At 55.4% G+C, this 12,024-nt stretch overlaps 1 protein-coding gene across 1 annotated transcript in view; it reads left to right on the top strand.

Annotated features, from left to right (window-relative positions):
* C9H6orf132 (chromosome 9 C6orf132 homolog) overlaps positions 1–11,253 on the top strand; it is a 29,605-nt gene extending 18,352 nt beyond the window's left edge. Inside the window, exons 3-5 of the mRNA XM_038343389.1 lie at positions 4,844–4,919; positions 6,309–9,417; positions 9,873–11,253. Coding sequence (XP_038199317.1) covers positions 4,844–4,919; positions 6,309–9,417; positions 9,873–9,978 — 3,291 coding nt within the window. The 3' untranslated portion in view covers positions 9,979–11,253. The remainder of the gene's footprint in view (positions 1–4,843; positions 4,920–6,308; positions 9,418–9,872) is intronic.
* The last annotated feature ends 771 nt before the right edge of the window (positions 11,254–12,024 follow it).

Below are 12,024 nucleotides of genomic sequence, written 5' to 3'. Positions count from 1 at the left end.
CACACCTCACATACACACTACATATACCACACATACACATCACATACACACACCACAACTGTTGGCTTGTGGCTCCTGGAAACTGCTTCTGGCTCCTGAGAACTGTTTTCTGGGCTTTCTCCTTCTCTACCACACTTCCCTGTCAAGTCTCTGGAGTTAGACAACCCCCTGAGGCCAGGGAAATAGGATGAGCTAACAACACCGTGTTCCAAATGAGGGGGCCTGGTGTGCCCTTGTCTCTAGTCACACGGCCTGGGTGAGGAGTCACAGCAAAGACACCTTATGAGCCAGCGTCCCAGAACATGGTGGTCAGAGGACAGCTTTGGGAGTCAGCCTTTCCTTCCACCTCGCTTGAGGCAAGGTCTCGTGTTGGGGCGCTGTGGTGTACTCCAGGATAGCACCCAAGACCTTCTGTCAGTCCTGTCTCTCAGGTGCTGGCGTCACAGGTGCTTACCCCTGCATCCAGCTTCTGATGTGGATTCGGGGGCTCTTGCTTGGGGTGTCCTGTTTGCACGGCAGGAGGTTTACCTTCGAGCATCTCCCTAGCCCTCCTCCTTCCCTCCTCTCTGTAAATTTCTGTTTATTACTGTGTGTCTATCATATATTTCACACACATATACATATATGATGCGTGTCTACATATTCTCAGGTCAGGGGCTTTCATTGTTGGGGAGCAAGCACATTGTTGTCTGAGCCATCTTGTTGGCCAGAGGACAGGTATAACTCCGCTTTTATTTTTCTGAGACAGGGCCTCATATAACCCGTGATCCTCTTGCCTCTACTTCCCAAGCGCTAGAATTACAGGTGTGCACCACGACATCCAGCTATTTTCATGTGTGAGATAGTCTTTTAAAATGTTCATGTGCGGGGGGGGGGGGCCCAGCAGGCGTGCGATTACACACATGGAGGCCGGAGGACAACCTCGGTGGCAGTTCTTCCGAGTGTTTCTGTGACAGGGCACCCTGGCAAAGCAGCTTAGGTGAGAAAGCGTTCATTGGGTTACGGTTCCCGGTTACAGCCCGCCGTGCGTGCGGATGCCACAGCCGCAGGAGCTCCCGAGGGTTGCTCAGGGCAGGCACAGCCCAGAGCAGAGAGGGCGCCTGCACCCCCACTGCCCGTGTAGCCCTCCCACTCCTGTACAGTCCAGGGCTCCATCAGGGAATGGTGCTGCCCACTGTCACATCCATTACCCACAGATATCTCACAGGCCAGCCTGCTCTAGCCGGGTGATCTGGGTTGTGTCTAGTAGGCAGGTAAGCTAACCATCACATCTTCCAAGTCTTCCATCTTTTGTTTGGGAGAGTCTCTCACTGGCCTGGACTCCACCAAGTACACCAGACTACTTGACCCCGAGTCGCACCCCTCCACACCCGCCTGGCGCTCTCTCTCTCTCAATGCATTTGGCCAGGCAGTGGTGGTGGCACATGCCTTTAATCCCAGCACTCAGGAGGCAGAGGGATTTCTTTTTTTTTTTTTTTTTGGTTTTTCGAGACAGGGTTTCTCTGCAGCTTTAGAGCCTGTCCTGGAGCTAGCTCTTGTAGACCAGGCTGGTCTCGAACTCACAGAGATCCGCCTGCCTCTGCCTCCCGAGTGCTGGGATTAAAGGCGTGCGCCACCACCGCCCGGCTCAGAGGGATTTCTGAATTCAAGGCCAGCCTAGTCTAAGAGTAAGTTCCAGGACAGCCAGGGCTACACAGAGAAACACTGTCTCAGAAAAAGAAAACAAAAGTGTATTTTGTTTCCTTATGAGTCTCTTAAGGGCTGAGAAATCGCTTCCTTTTACCCCAAGTCCTCCTGGCGTATTGCCCAAGGAGACAGCGTCTGGTAACACCCCGGAAGGTCGTGTTGGTGACTGTACTGTTATCTAGTAAACTGTTTACAGCCAGCAACTATCAACTGTCCCCATATGCTCTTCATGACACACCCCTTCCCTACTCCAGGCCCACACGTGGCCTGCAAATGCACCTCCAAGCCCTTTTCTGTTTTATCTGTGTGTGTGTGTGTGTGTGTGCGCGCGCGCGCGCGCCAAAGCATATATGTATATATATGGAGGTCAGAGAACACCTGGGGTGCTGCTCCCCCCTTCTATCCTGTTTGAAACAGGGTCTCTTGTTGCTTGTGTGCCGGCTTAGCTGGCTGCACACTTCCATTTCCAGGGTTTTCCTCCGTCTGCCTTTCATCTTGCCATCGGAGTGCTGGCATTACATGGTGGCATTCACTACTGCTTCCAGCTTTATGCGGGATCTAGAGTGTTGGAACTCGGGCCTCACGCTTATACAGCAAGCCCTTTCCCACAGACCACCTCCTCATCCCCGAACCCTCTTCGTGAGGCTTCGCCTCAGCTCCCGGACTCTAGAGAGGATGGTGAGAATTGAGCAACCCCAAGGGTGATACCATGCATGCCTCCACTGTCCATGCGGAGCTGGTCCCCATCCAGGCCTGAGCTGTAGGCTGCTGCCGGCTGGGTCCCATAAGCAAAAGAGGAAACTCTGTTTTTCTGAGGCTGAGATTCAAATGAGCTTGAATTTGCCTCCTCTTGAGAGTGTTGGAAGCAGCTGCTAAGAACTGAAACCATGAGATATGAGAGGGGAAAATGGGCTTTGCGGATCTGGGGACTGCTTGGTTTGTATGCACGCGTGTGCACACACACACACAGTTCACATACATATACTCAGGCACGTGCACACCAAAGTAAGAATTCTGGAGAGAGCAAACAAGAGGCACATGCCTTATGCAGTGGAGATGGAGGAGAGGGAGGTGCTGCACTTACAGAGGGCAGACAGCCCTGCTTGGGTGGTTTAGGACCACAGCAGACCAGTAGGGCCTGCCTGGTGCAGGCAGCGGGTGGCTCCTTCCTTCCATCCTATGCCATGAGCCCAGTGCTTTCTGGACATTGCTTCATTGATTCTTCATGACCTCCTTGGATGGGCGCATGGGTACATTCTGGTTTTAGAACTTTCACAGGCAGAGATAGCAGACACAGTCCTGTTGCCTGGTAGCAGGGTTGGTCACATTTAGGCCTCATGCTCCAAAGCCAGTGCTCGTAACTCTTGCCCGTTTACAACAGACAGCGCAGCTAGTTCTTAGAGGAGCGGCTGTGGAGGGGCAAGATGCCCAGCATGGGCTCCACAGACCTGGGCGTGGTAGTGCCGGCATGGGCTCCACAGGCCCAGGTGCATGCTTTCAGTTTTTTCTCCAGTGCTTCTGAGTGTCATGTCCTCGAGTAGTAAATACAGGGGACATCTTTTCATCAAGTGGTGACTGAGATGGTGTGTTCACAGGAGCATTCTTATTAGAGAGGAGGGTGCGCTGGGGGTGTGGCTCAGTTGGTAGAGGGCTTATCTAGGATGTACAAAGCCCTAGATTTGATTCTCAGCACCACTGAGGCAGCTGTGCTGGTGACGTCTGGAATCCCAGCACTGGGAAGGTGGAGGCAGAGAAATCAGAAATTCAAGGTCGTCTTTGCTCTGAAAAGGAGGGTGGGAGAAATAGGGCTAGCCCAGTTCCAGCCCCAGGAGGAACACAGACTGCAGTTAGGAGGGGGGAATGCGAAGGAGGGAGGGAGACGTCAGAATGCGAGGTGGTGTGGGAAAGGAGGGCGGGCTTGGGGCCCAGACGTCAGGCCCCAGACCCATCAAAAGCACCACGCTGTGCTGCACCGGGTCTTCGGAGCAGCAGGTGTGCGCGCTTTGTTGATCTATGGAAATGCGTGTTTGGGAGAAAAAAACAGAATGCAAACGAGACTCCCGAGCCACAGCTGTGCAAACACGGTCTGCTCTGTGACCTCCAGAGATCAGAGGCGCCTGCACTGCTTGGAAGCTCTGCCTCACCACTTACTTATTTTTCTGTAAATTCCTGATGAAAGCTCAGAGTAAACACGAGGTCAGGGTGTGGTGTTAGCTTCTGGCCCTTGGGTAGCCAGAAGGAGGCACTGCAGGGTTCTTAGGTTTGGGGACGGGAGCTGGTTCTCTCCGTCCGTCCATTCTGGGTCCCCAAGACAGAGCTCAGCCTCTGAGCCATCTCCCCAGCCCTTGTTTTGGTTTTGACAGGGTCTTACTATAGACAGGAGCTCACTCTGTCGACCTGGATGACCTTGAGCTGGAAGGCGCGTGCCACCATGCCTGGCTCCTTGGTTTGCTTTTAATTGGGATTTTCATCCATGTGTAGCTGACTCTCATCGTTGCTGATGCTGTATTTGCAAATCTGATCTGTAACTACACAACTAACACTTTACACTGCTTTTGTGGTTGTTCTCATACGTGCACAGAGAAATGAACGGTTTGACTGGCAGCCCCTAAGCATACCTTTCTAGCTGACAGACAACCGGATACTTGACTTTTTTTTTTTTTTTACAGTCCCATGTCTCTCAAGCTGGCCTCAAACTCACTATATAACTGAGACTGTCCTTGAATTACATACCCTGTGTACTGAGGTGACAGGCATGCCCGCCACACCCGGTTTTTGCAGTACCAGGGCTCGAACTCAGGGCTTGGTGTATTCTAGGCAAACACTATCAGTTGAAGTATATCCCCGGACCAGACCCATCTTTTAAAATTCACACTTAGGACTGGAGAGATGATTCCTCGGTTAAGAGCACTTACTACTCTTGGTGGGGACCCAGGTTCAGTCCCAGCACCCACATGGATTCTCTCTAGCTTGGCCATGTCTGCCCCTGTGGGCAATGCATACTCTAAGATGAGCGAATCCACTCTGTTTTCATCCACTTACAAAGTTGTAAAGTCACCACCATCATCAGCAAGTCAACAGACTCGCAGCCGGGATCGGAGATCTGGCTGGTCATCCATCTCTCCATGCCCCCTGACCTCTATCTGGTCTCTTTCAGAATGCCCAGGAGAACCATGGGCTGGCTGTGCCCACCCCCTCTGTCCCAGAAGACTTTGCGGACAAAGAAGTGGGAGGTAAGAGAACTCTGATCTTGTGGTTTCTTCATCTTTCTTCCTCCGTGGGCCCTGAATTCAAACAAACCAAACACCTGTTTCCATCTCCCCAGCTGGAGGCAAAGTCAGAGCCCCCGGCCTCTTAGCCACTGGCTGAGGTGGGTGATCTTCACAGTGGAGCCGGGAGGTGTGGAGAGCCAAGGTTGGCTAAGGCCCATTGGAGGACGTGGGGAAGGGGCAGGACCAGGTCAGACAGGGATGGATGTAAGCCATTTAGTGTTAAGGTATCCATTCATACCTGGCCAGTGACATCCCACATCACTCAGAGCAAAGGGTACGGAGGACTGCTGAGATCTCACGCATTGCTTCTCTCCCCCTCCTCCCACCTCTGCCGCGTGGGATTTCCTTAATCAGCCTAGGCAGTTTTCACCCCGGGGTCTGCATCTCAGCCCCCTCCTGCCATCCCTCCCTCTCCTCCACGATCACCTTCTCAGTGGGGCCTTCCTAATAAGATGGCACCCCTGAGTACCCCTCCCCTCCTGATTTTATTACTACCTTCACCATGGTAATGATTTACTAATGTATGGTGTTGGTTGTCTGTCTGGTTGACCCCTTAATGAATAAACTTCATGGGTTGAGCGTATAGCAAGTGGCAGCGTGGGTGGAGGCCAGAGGGCAACATGACCTAGCATGAACAGGGCCCTGGGTTTGATCCCTGAAACAAACAAGAATAAGCTCTAGTGGGTAGCGTCTGTCTTGCTTACTGCTGTCGGGACCCCAGGCGCTCCAGGTCTAGGGGAGCCTTTCCCAGGAGCCCTTCTCCAGGCTTGCGGCTCTCTCCTAACTATCAGGGGGGAAAGGGGAAATACGTGTGGTGGAAGGAGCCTGGGCCCAGGAGAGGAATGTGGCTGCCGTCCAGGTGTCCGTCTCTGCAGCCACACTGCCCTGGGTGCCTTCCTTCCTTTGCACTGTCACAGTCCAGAGCCTGCTGCAGAGGTCCTAGACCATGTGACAAATGGAGTGGGAGTCACCCTTACAGTAAGAAGGGGACCGCTCTTAGGGCAGCTCAGGACACAGGTGCTGCTGCGTCCTCAGGTTCAGGATGAAAGGGTTGGAGAACTTGTGTTTCTTTTGACCGACCCTGTGCCAAGCACGGAGATTGGGTTGGAAAGATGGCTCAGCAGGTGACCAGCCAGATCTGAGCCGAGTTCAGTCTCCAGAACTCACATGGTGGGAGGAGAGAACTTACTCCCATAGCTGTCCTCAGACTGCCTCAGCCATGTAGCCCCCCACCACACACACACACACACACTCTAAAGAAAGAGACAGAGAAAAGGAAAGGAAAGCCTGTTAAGAGAGGGAGGAGGATGGAGGCGGCTCCACTCCACATCTCTGCCTTCTCTCACCCAGGTACCAGCTCACTAGTCAATGGCAACCTCCGACTCTACAGCTCTGTGGGCGACCTGAGGCCTGTACACTATGAACTGGACTCTTCCATCCCGCCACCTCCCCCAGGCCCAGCCCCAGAGCCACCCCAGGATACTTCACAGCCTCCAGGAGAGTCCCCTCCACCACCACCTCCTGCTGTCCCTCCCCCCCCTCCTCCCCTGCTGGTGGAACCCCCACCCCCACCCCCACCCAGCACAGCCCCACCTCCGCCCCCGGTACTGGACACCTTATCTCCCTCCTCTGCCCTCTCCCCGCCATCAACACCTACCCCTCCAGACTTCATCCCGCCTGCCCCGCCGTCAGCTTTTCTAAACCCCCCTCCACCTTCTTTGCCAGCCCCAGGCCCCCCAACTCCAGCCTCTCTTCACACAAATGGAACGCATCTCCTCCCCACTGGGGGTATTATCAAGTGGAAATCCGAAGTAGCACTCAATGGCAGGCAGCCAGAAGACCCCAGAACCAGCCCCCCCAAAAGCCCTGTTGCACTAAAGGGGCCTAGCCCCGAATCCCAGCTCACCTTCCCCAGGTCATTCAAGGTGCCTCCCCCAACTCCAATCAGGACCTCCTCTATCCCGGTTCAGGAAGTGCCAGGGGCTTCCCCTGAGGAGGAAGCCAGTCTGAAGGCCTCTACCCACCTCCTGCCGCCCTCCAGCTTCAATGTTCGCCCTGCGTCTCAGGTTTACCCTGACAGGGCCCCAGAGCCAGTTCCCACACCAGAGCCCAGGCTAGAGACACCAGGCAACCCAAGGCTCGGGCAGCCTGAACCCCAGACAAACGGACAAGCTGGAGTTCCACCCCCAGCTCCTCCCTTGCCTCCACCTGCTCCCCCACTCCCTCCACCAGCACCCTCCCTGCCCCCAGCTGCTCCTGCTTTGCCCCCTACTGAGCAGGCAGTCCCTCCATCTTCTGGATTTATGAAGACCCCAAAATCCAGCTCACCTACTCTCAACCCCAAACCCAGCCCCCCAACTCCGGAGGACACAGCCTCCTCAGAACCCGTTGACTGGAGGGACCCCCGGCAGATGGAAAAGCTTCGAAGTGAGCTGGCAGCATATCTCTGTGGGACCAGGAAAGAGGATCGGTCACTAAGCCACAGGCCAGTCCCTAACGTGGCCTTGAAGGACACCGAGAGGAAGAAGGACCCTAGCCTAGCAGAGGAGGCTCCTCCAAGCCTGCCTGAGAAGACAGACCCTTGTGGTCCCGAGAAGAGTAACTCCAGCAACAGCCTGCCAGAGAGAGAAGCCACCAGCAGCCTGACCCTACCCCCTGTGGACTACATCCCCCAGGATACTCCAGCCCCCAGTGTCAGGCAGATCCGCAATGAGCTAGAGGCTCGGTTTTCTTCCTCAGCGGAGAAAGAAGCCAAGCCTAGCATAGCATCCCTGCCTCCCAAACCCCGGCTGGAAGGGGGAAGAATCTTTGAAAACGGGACTGATCATGGCAGATTCCTTAAGCCTGTCACCAAGAATTCACCCCAGCAGTCTGCCACCGCTCTGCCAGCCACACCACCCCAGTCCAAGATGACACCTGGGCCAGCCACACCACCCAAGGCCACACCTGGGCCAGCCACACCACCCAAGGCCACACCTGGGCAGGCCATACTTCCTAAGGCCACACCTGGGCCAGCCTTACCACTCAAGCCTACGCCTGAGCAGGTCACCTCGCCCAAGGACACACCTGGGCAGGCCACAGCACCCAAGGACACACCTGGGCTGTCCATCCCATCATCTCAGCAGGTGGCGGAGAAAGACCTTGTCTCAATGAGACACAGAGAAAAGCCAGAACCTCAAGCAAATGCAGCGGCCACCCAACTGTCCACAAACGGAGCCCGCTCCCCTCCAGCCCTCCCACTGAAGATGTCCACTGATGGAGAGGAGGTGCCGTTTCTGTACAGATCCCACCGCAGCCAGAACAGCCACAGCCGAGGGGTTGCTGTGGTGATTCCCACTCGGGCCAAAGGGGAGGCCACAGACTCGGGGGGACTGGTGGACGAAAAGGAGTCCGAAAAGCATCCAGCCAAACCTCTTGCCTCAGTCCAGCCTTCTGACCAACTCCTCAGACATCCGGTGACTGGGGAGGTGGTGGAGCGGGGCTCCCCAATGGCCCTGCTCCTCGCAGCCAGGCAGAGGGCACAGAAGAGCAGGCCTGGGGGCACTGCAGGGACTGCTATGGGACCGGGAAGGTCCTCTCTGCCAGGGAGTCTCCGTGACCATGGCAACCAAACGGAGGCCAGCTCTGATACCATCTTTTACAGAGGTAGTCGGCCCAACTCCTTCCTTGTGGTCCCTAAGGTACCCAATGAGACAGAGGGCTCCCACCTGACCTCAGCACGGCCCGCTGGAGCCAGTCAGTGGAGGCCCCAGCAGGCACGAGACACACAGGGCCCAGAGCCAACCCATCGGCATGGGTGGACCAAGGCCGAGTCCCGGGAAAGACGCGCTCCCTCAAGCTTATCCCAAGGCCGCGCCCTTCCCAAAGCCTTCTCTTCTCCGCCCTCTCCTTCCTACAAGAAGGAAGAGGAAGAAGAGGAGTTCAGCTTTGATATCATCCCGCCACCGCCAGAGTTTAGCAATGACCCTGAGCCCCACGCTGGGCTGCAGCATCAGGACCGTCGCGGGTCCCCACCCAGGAACAACTACTCAGACTTGGGGCAGCCCCTGGACTTGGGGTCCGGGGCCAATCCGGCTCGCGGCTTCTCGCGCTTTCCCGGCACTCAATACTCAGGGCTCGGGGGCCTGGATCGCTTCTCCGGCAGCGGACGCTCGCTCATCAAGAAGCGCCTGTACGTCGGGGAGCCCCACCGCAATCCCGGGACGCCCCGCGGCGCCACTGGCCGCAGCATGAGCTCCCCTAACTGCTTTGGACCGCAGCCTGGAGGTCCCGAGATGCGACGGGTCAACTCGGCGGGCCGCGGGGCCCCCGGAGGCCTGCACGCACGGAGGCTGTCGCTAGAGGGCGCCCGAGGCGCAGCCGAGGTCAAGTACAAGACGCCCGGTGGAGGCGGTGGAGGCGGTGGTGGTAGTGGCGGCAAAGCTAGTGACTATGGCTTCATCCCTGCCAAAGGCAGCAGGTGAGCTGGGGAAGGATCTCCGGGGGTTTGCGACCAGGGATGAGTGAACAGAGGTAATGCCAAGGTCACAGCCATAGCTAGCGACTAAGAGAGAAGGGAGGAAGGCTCAGATACATGGAGAGGATGCTGTTGGCTGGCTCCTTACTTCCCAATACACCTCTCCACTCCCCTCTCGCCCTCTGGAGGTTCAGGGCTTCAAATCAGTGTAGAAGAAAGGGAGACCTAGTGGACCCAGGTGAAAAGATGGATCCAGATACAGGCAGGAAGCAAAGGAGTCTGAGTGAGCAGAGGGTACCAGGGGTGTTCTGCTGTCAGCAGGGCTTGTCTGATGCGCTTGGTCCCACCCTGGAGTTCAGAAGTTCATCACATCACAGTTTAAAATGTTCTGTTCTTGGGGAGGTGGGTAGAGGGGGTCCATGCAAACCTTTACCACTCCCCCTTTACACTCCCTCCAGGTCTCCCCACTATGGAAGCCCCATCAATACGTTCACGGTGAGGCCAGGGACACGCCATCCCATCTCCTACGCCTACTCTGGAACCCATCGGAAAGCCGCCTCCTGAGCTGTGATTCGCTCGGCTGACTTCTAAGGGGTTGGATTGGGGCAGCTGTTGTGTGGGGGGTGGGAGGTCACACTGGGTATTATAGGTCCCAGCTCAGACACCACTGAGAGCCTTTGTTCTGGAAGACAGACAGACAGACAGGCGGTGTGTGAGTGGCAGAGGCTGTGGAAGATGGCAACATGTCTGTCTCGAAAGCACCAAGGGACGGCTTGGCTATGGACTATTGGCGGATGGGGGTGGGAGGGGGAAGGAGGAGCTTTCTGGGCCTGTGCCTTGTCTCTGCTATCTGGTACTGTCTGCTTTACCAAAGTTTACACGCAGGTTCTAAAAGAAGGGCTGGGCCCCAAGTCTGAACTGAAACCCATGGGGGTGACATTTGTATATCAGAGCCTCACACTATGCCTATCCCCCGAACATGTAGTAGCTGGTCTCCTTTGCACTTGGAGATGCCATCAAGACTGCTTGCACGGTACAGAAGCCTTATGCACTGGTTAGGTCGAGGGTGGGTTCCTTGCTCCGTGGCCATGGCACTTACCCATGAGAAGGCCTTGAGAGAGCTTGGGATGGGAGATGGGGGAGTAGGCTTGCTTTTCCACCCAGGCCCAAGAAGTCCTGATTGGGGTGGGGGGTGGACACAAGGAGCCTCAAGGTGCAGAAGTGTGCTGCCAGCATGGAGACGGGTCTTGGACAATCAAGGGTAGTGTGCTGAGGCCAGTTCAGAGCAGGAGTGACCTGTCAGGAGAGTCACCATCTGTCCTCTGCCTGGGCAGTGAATTGGGATATATTCTAGTATATGTCTTGGGTTACGTCAAATACACGAGGAACAATAGTTAGTTCTTCAGGTAAGAAAGAAAGGGCAGAAGAATGGCCCACCTCACGTGAACAGGAGAAAGACAAAAGGAAGCTCCCTGTGGGAGGAGCAGCCCCCTGTGGGAGGAGCTCTTGGACCTTTGTGATCTGTGGCACTAGCTGAAGTACTAGGTGGTTGGCACCCAACTGGTTCAAGCAGGGTGAGGGACTCCCTGTGTCCACGAAGCCAAGCTCATCAACACAGTGCTTTGGAGCGTCCTGGGGTGGGTGAGGAAGGGCTTGGTCTCACTTGGCATGGGAAATGAACAGCCAGTTTGGACTAGCCCCTGCTCCGCAGCTGGTGATTGGTGACTTGGAGCTCCCCAGGCATCATGGGGCTCTGGAGTACTCAGCTGGATGGCACCAAGCACAGGGCTCTGGGCCCAGGGGTAAAGCCAGATGATAAACTGTCCTTAACAAGTCTGATTTTCTGAGTCTGTTTCTTCTTCTGGGCCCAATGATAATCCTACCTCAAGCCTCCATGAGGAATGGAGGCAGCCATGGTTCAGATCCTGGGCCAGGTCAGCCATCCTGTGGTACAAACCTCTGATTCCAGCACTGAGGAAGTGCAGGCAAGAGAAAGACAGTTTAAGGCCAGCTTGGCTATATGAGATCTCACCTCTAAAACAAAAAACACAAAGATTTGTGAACGGAAGTAAAAATACAGTTTAGAAGGGGTGAGACAGTCGGGCAGTGGTGGCGCACGCTGTTAGTCCCAGCACTCAGCAGGCAGGTGCAAGTGGAACTCTGAGTTCCAGAACAGCTAGGACTGTTGTTACATAGAGAAACCCTGTCTCGAAAGACCAAAATAAATTAATTAATAAATAAATAAATGCCTTGCCAGCGTGAGGACCTGAGTGCAGTCCTAGGTGGAGGGGGTGGCTCAGCCCATGGAGGCCTTGCTTAAAACCTGGTCCCCAGAACCCACACTAAACCACTGTGCTTGGTGCCTGCTTGTAGTCCTGGCACTGAGACAGGGGTCTCTGGGACTCTAGGCAGACAGACTAGGCCTAATGTTTAAGCCCCAGGTCAATGAGAGAACCTGTCTCGAGGTGGACAACCTTCCTAAGGGTTACACTGAAGCTGTCCTACAGATGTCACACACATTCAGACAATAGGAACACCAAAAACATCAAGTTTTTTTTAAAGGGTTGGTGAGATGCCTCGGTGGGTGAAGCAAGTTGCTCGCTGGTCTGA

The sequence above is a fragment of the Arvicola amphibius genome, chromosome 9 (assembly GCF_903992535.2).
Source record: "Arvicola amphibius chromosome 9, mArvAmp1.2, whole genome shotgun sequence".
NCBI lineage: Eukaryota > Metazoa > Chordata > Mammalia > Rodentia > Cricetidae > Arvicola > Arvicola amphibius.
This window is presented reverse-complemented; position numbering and strand designations above follow the sequence as displayed.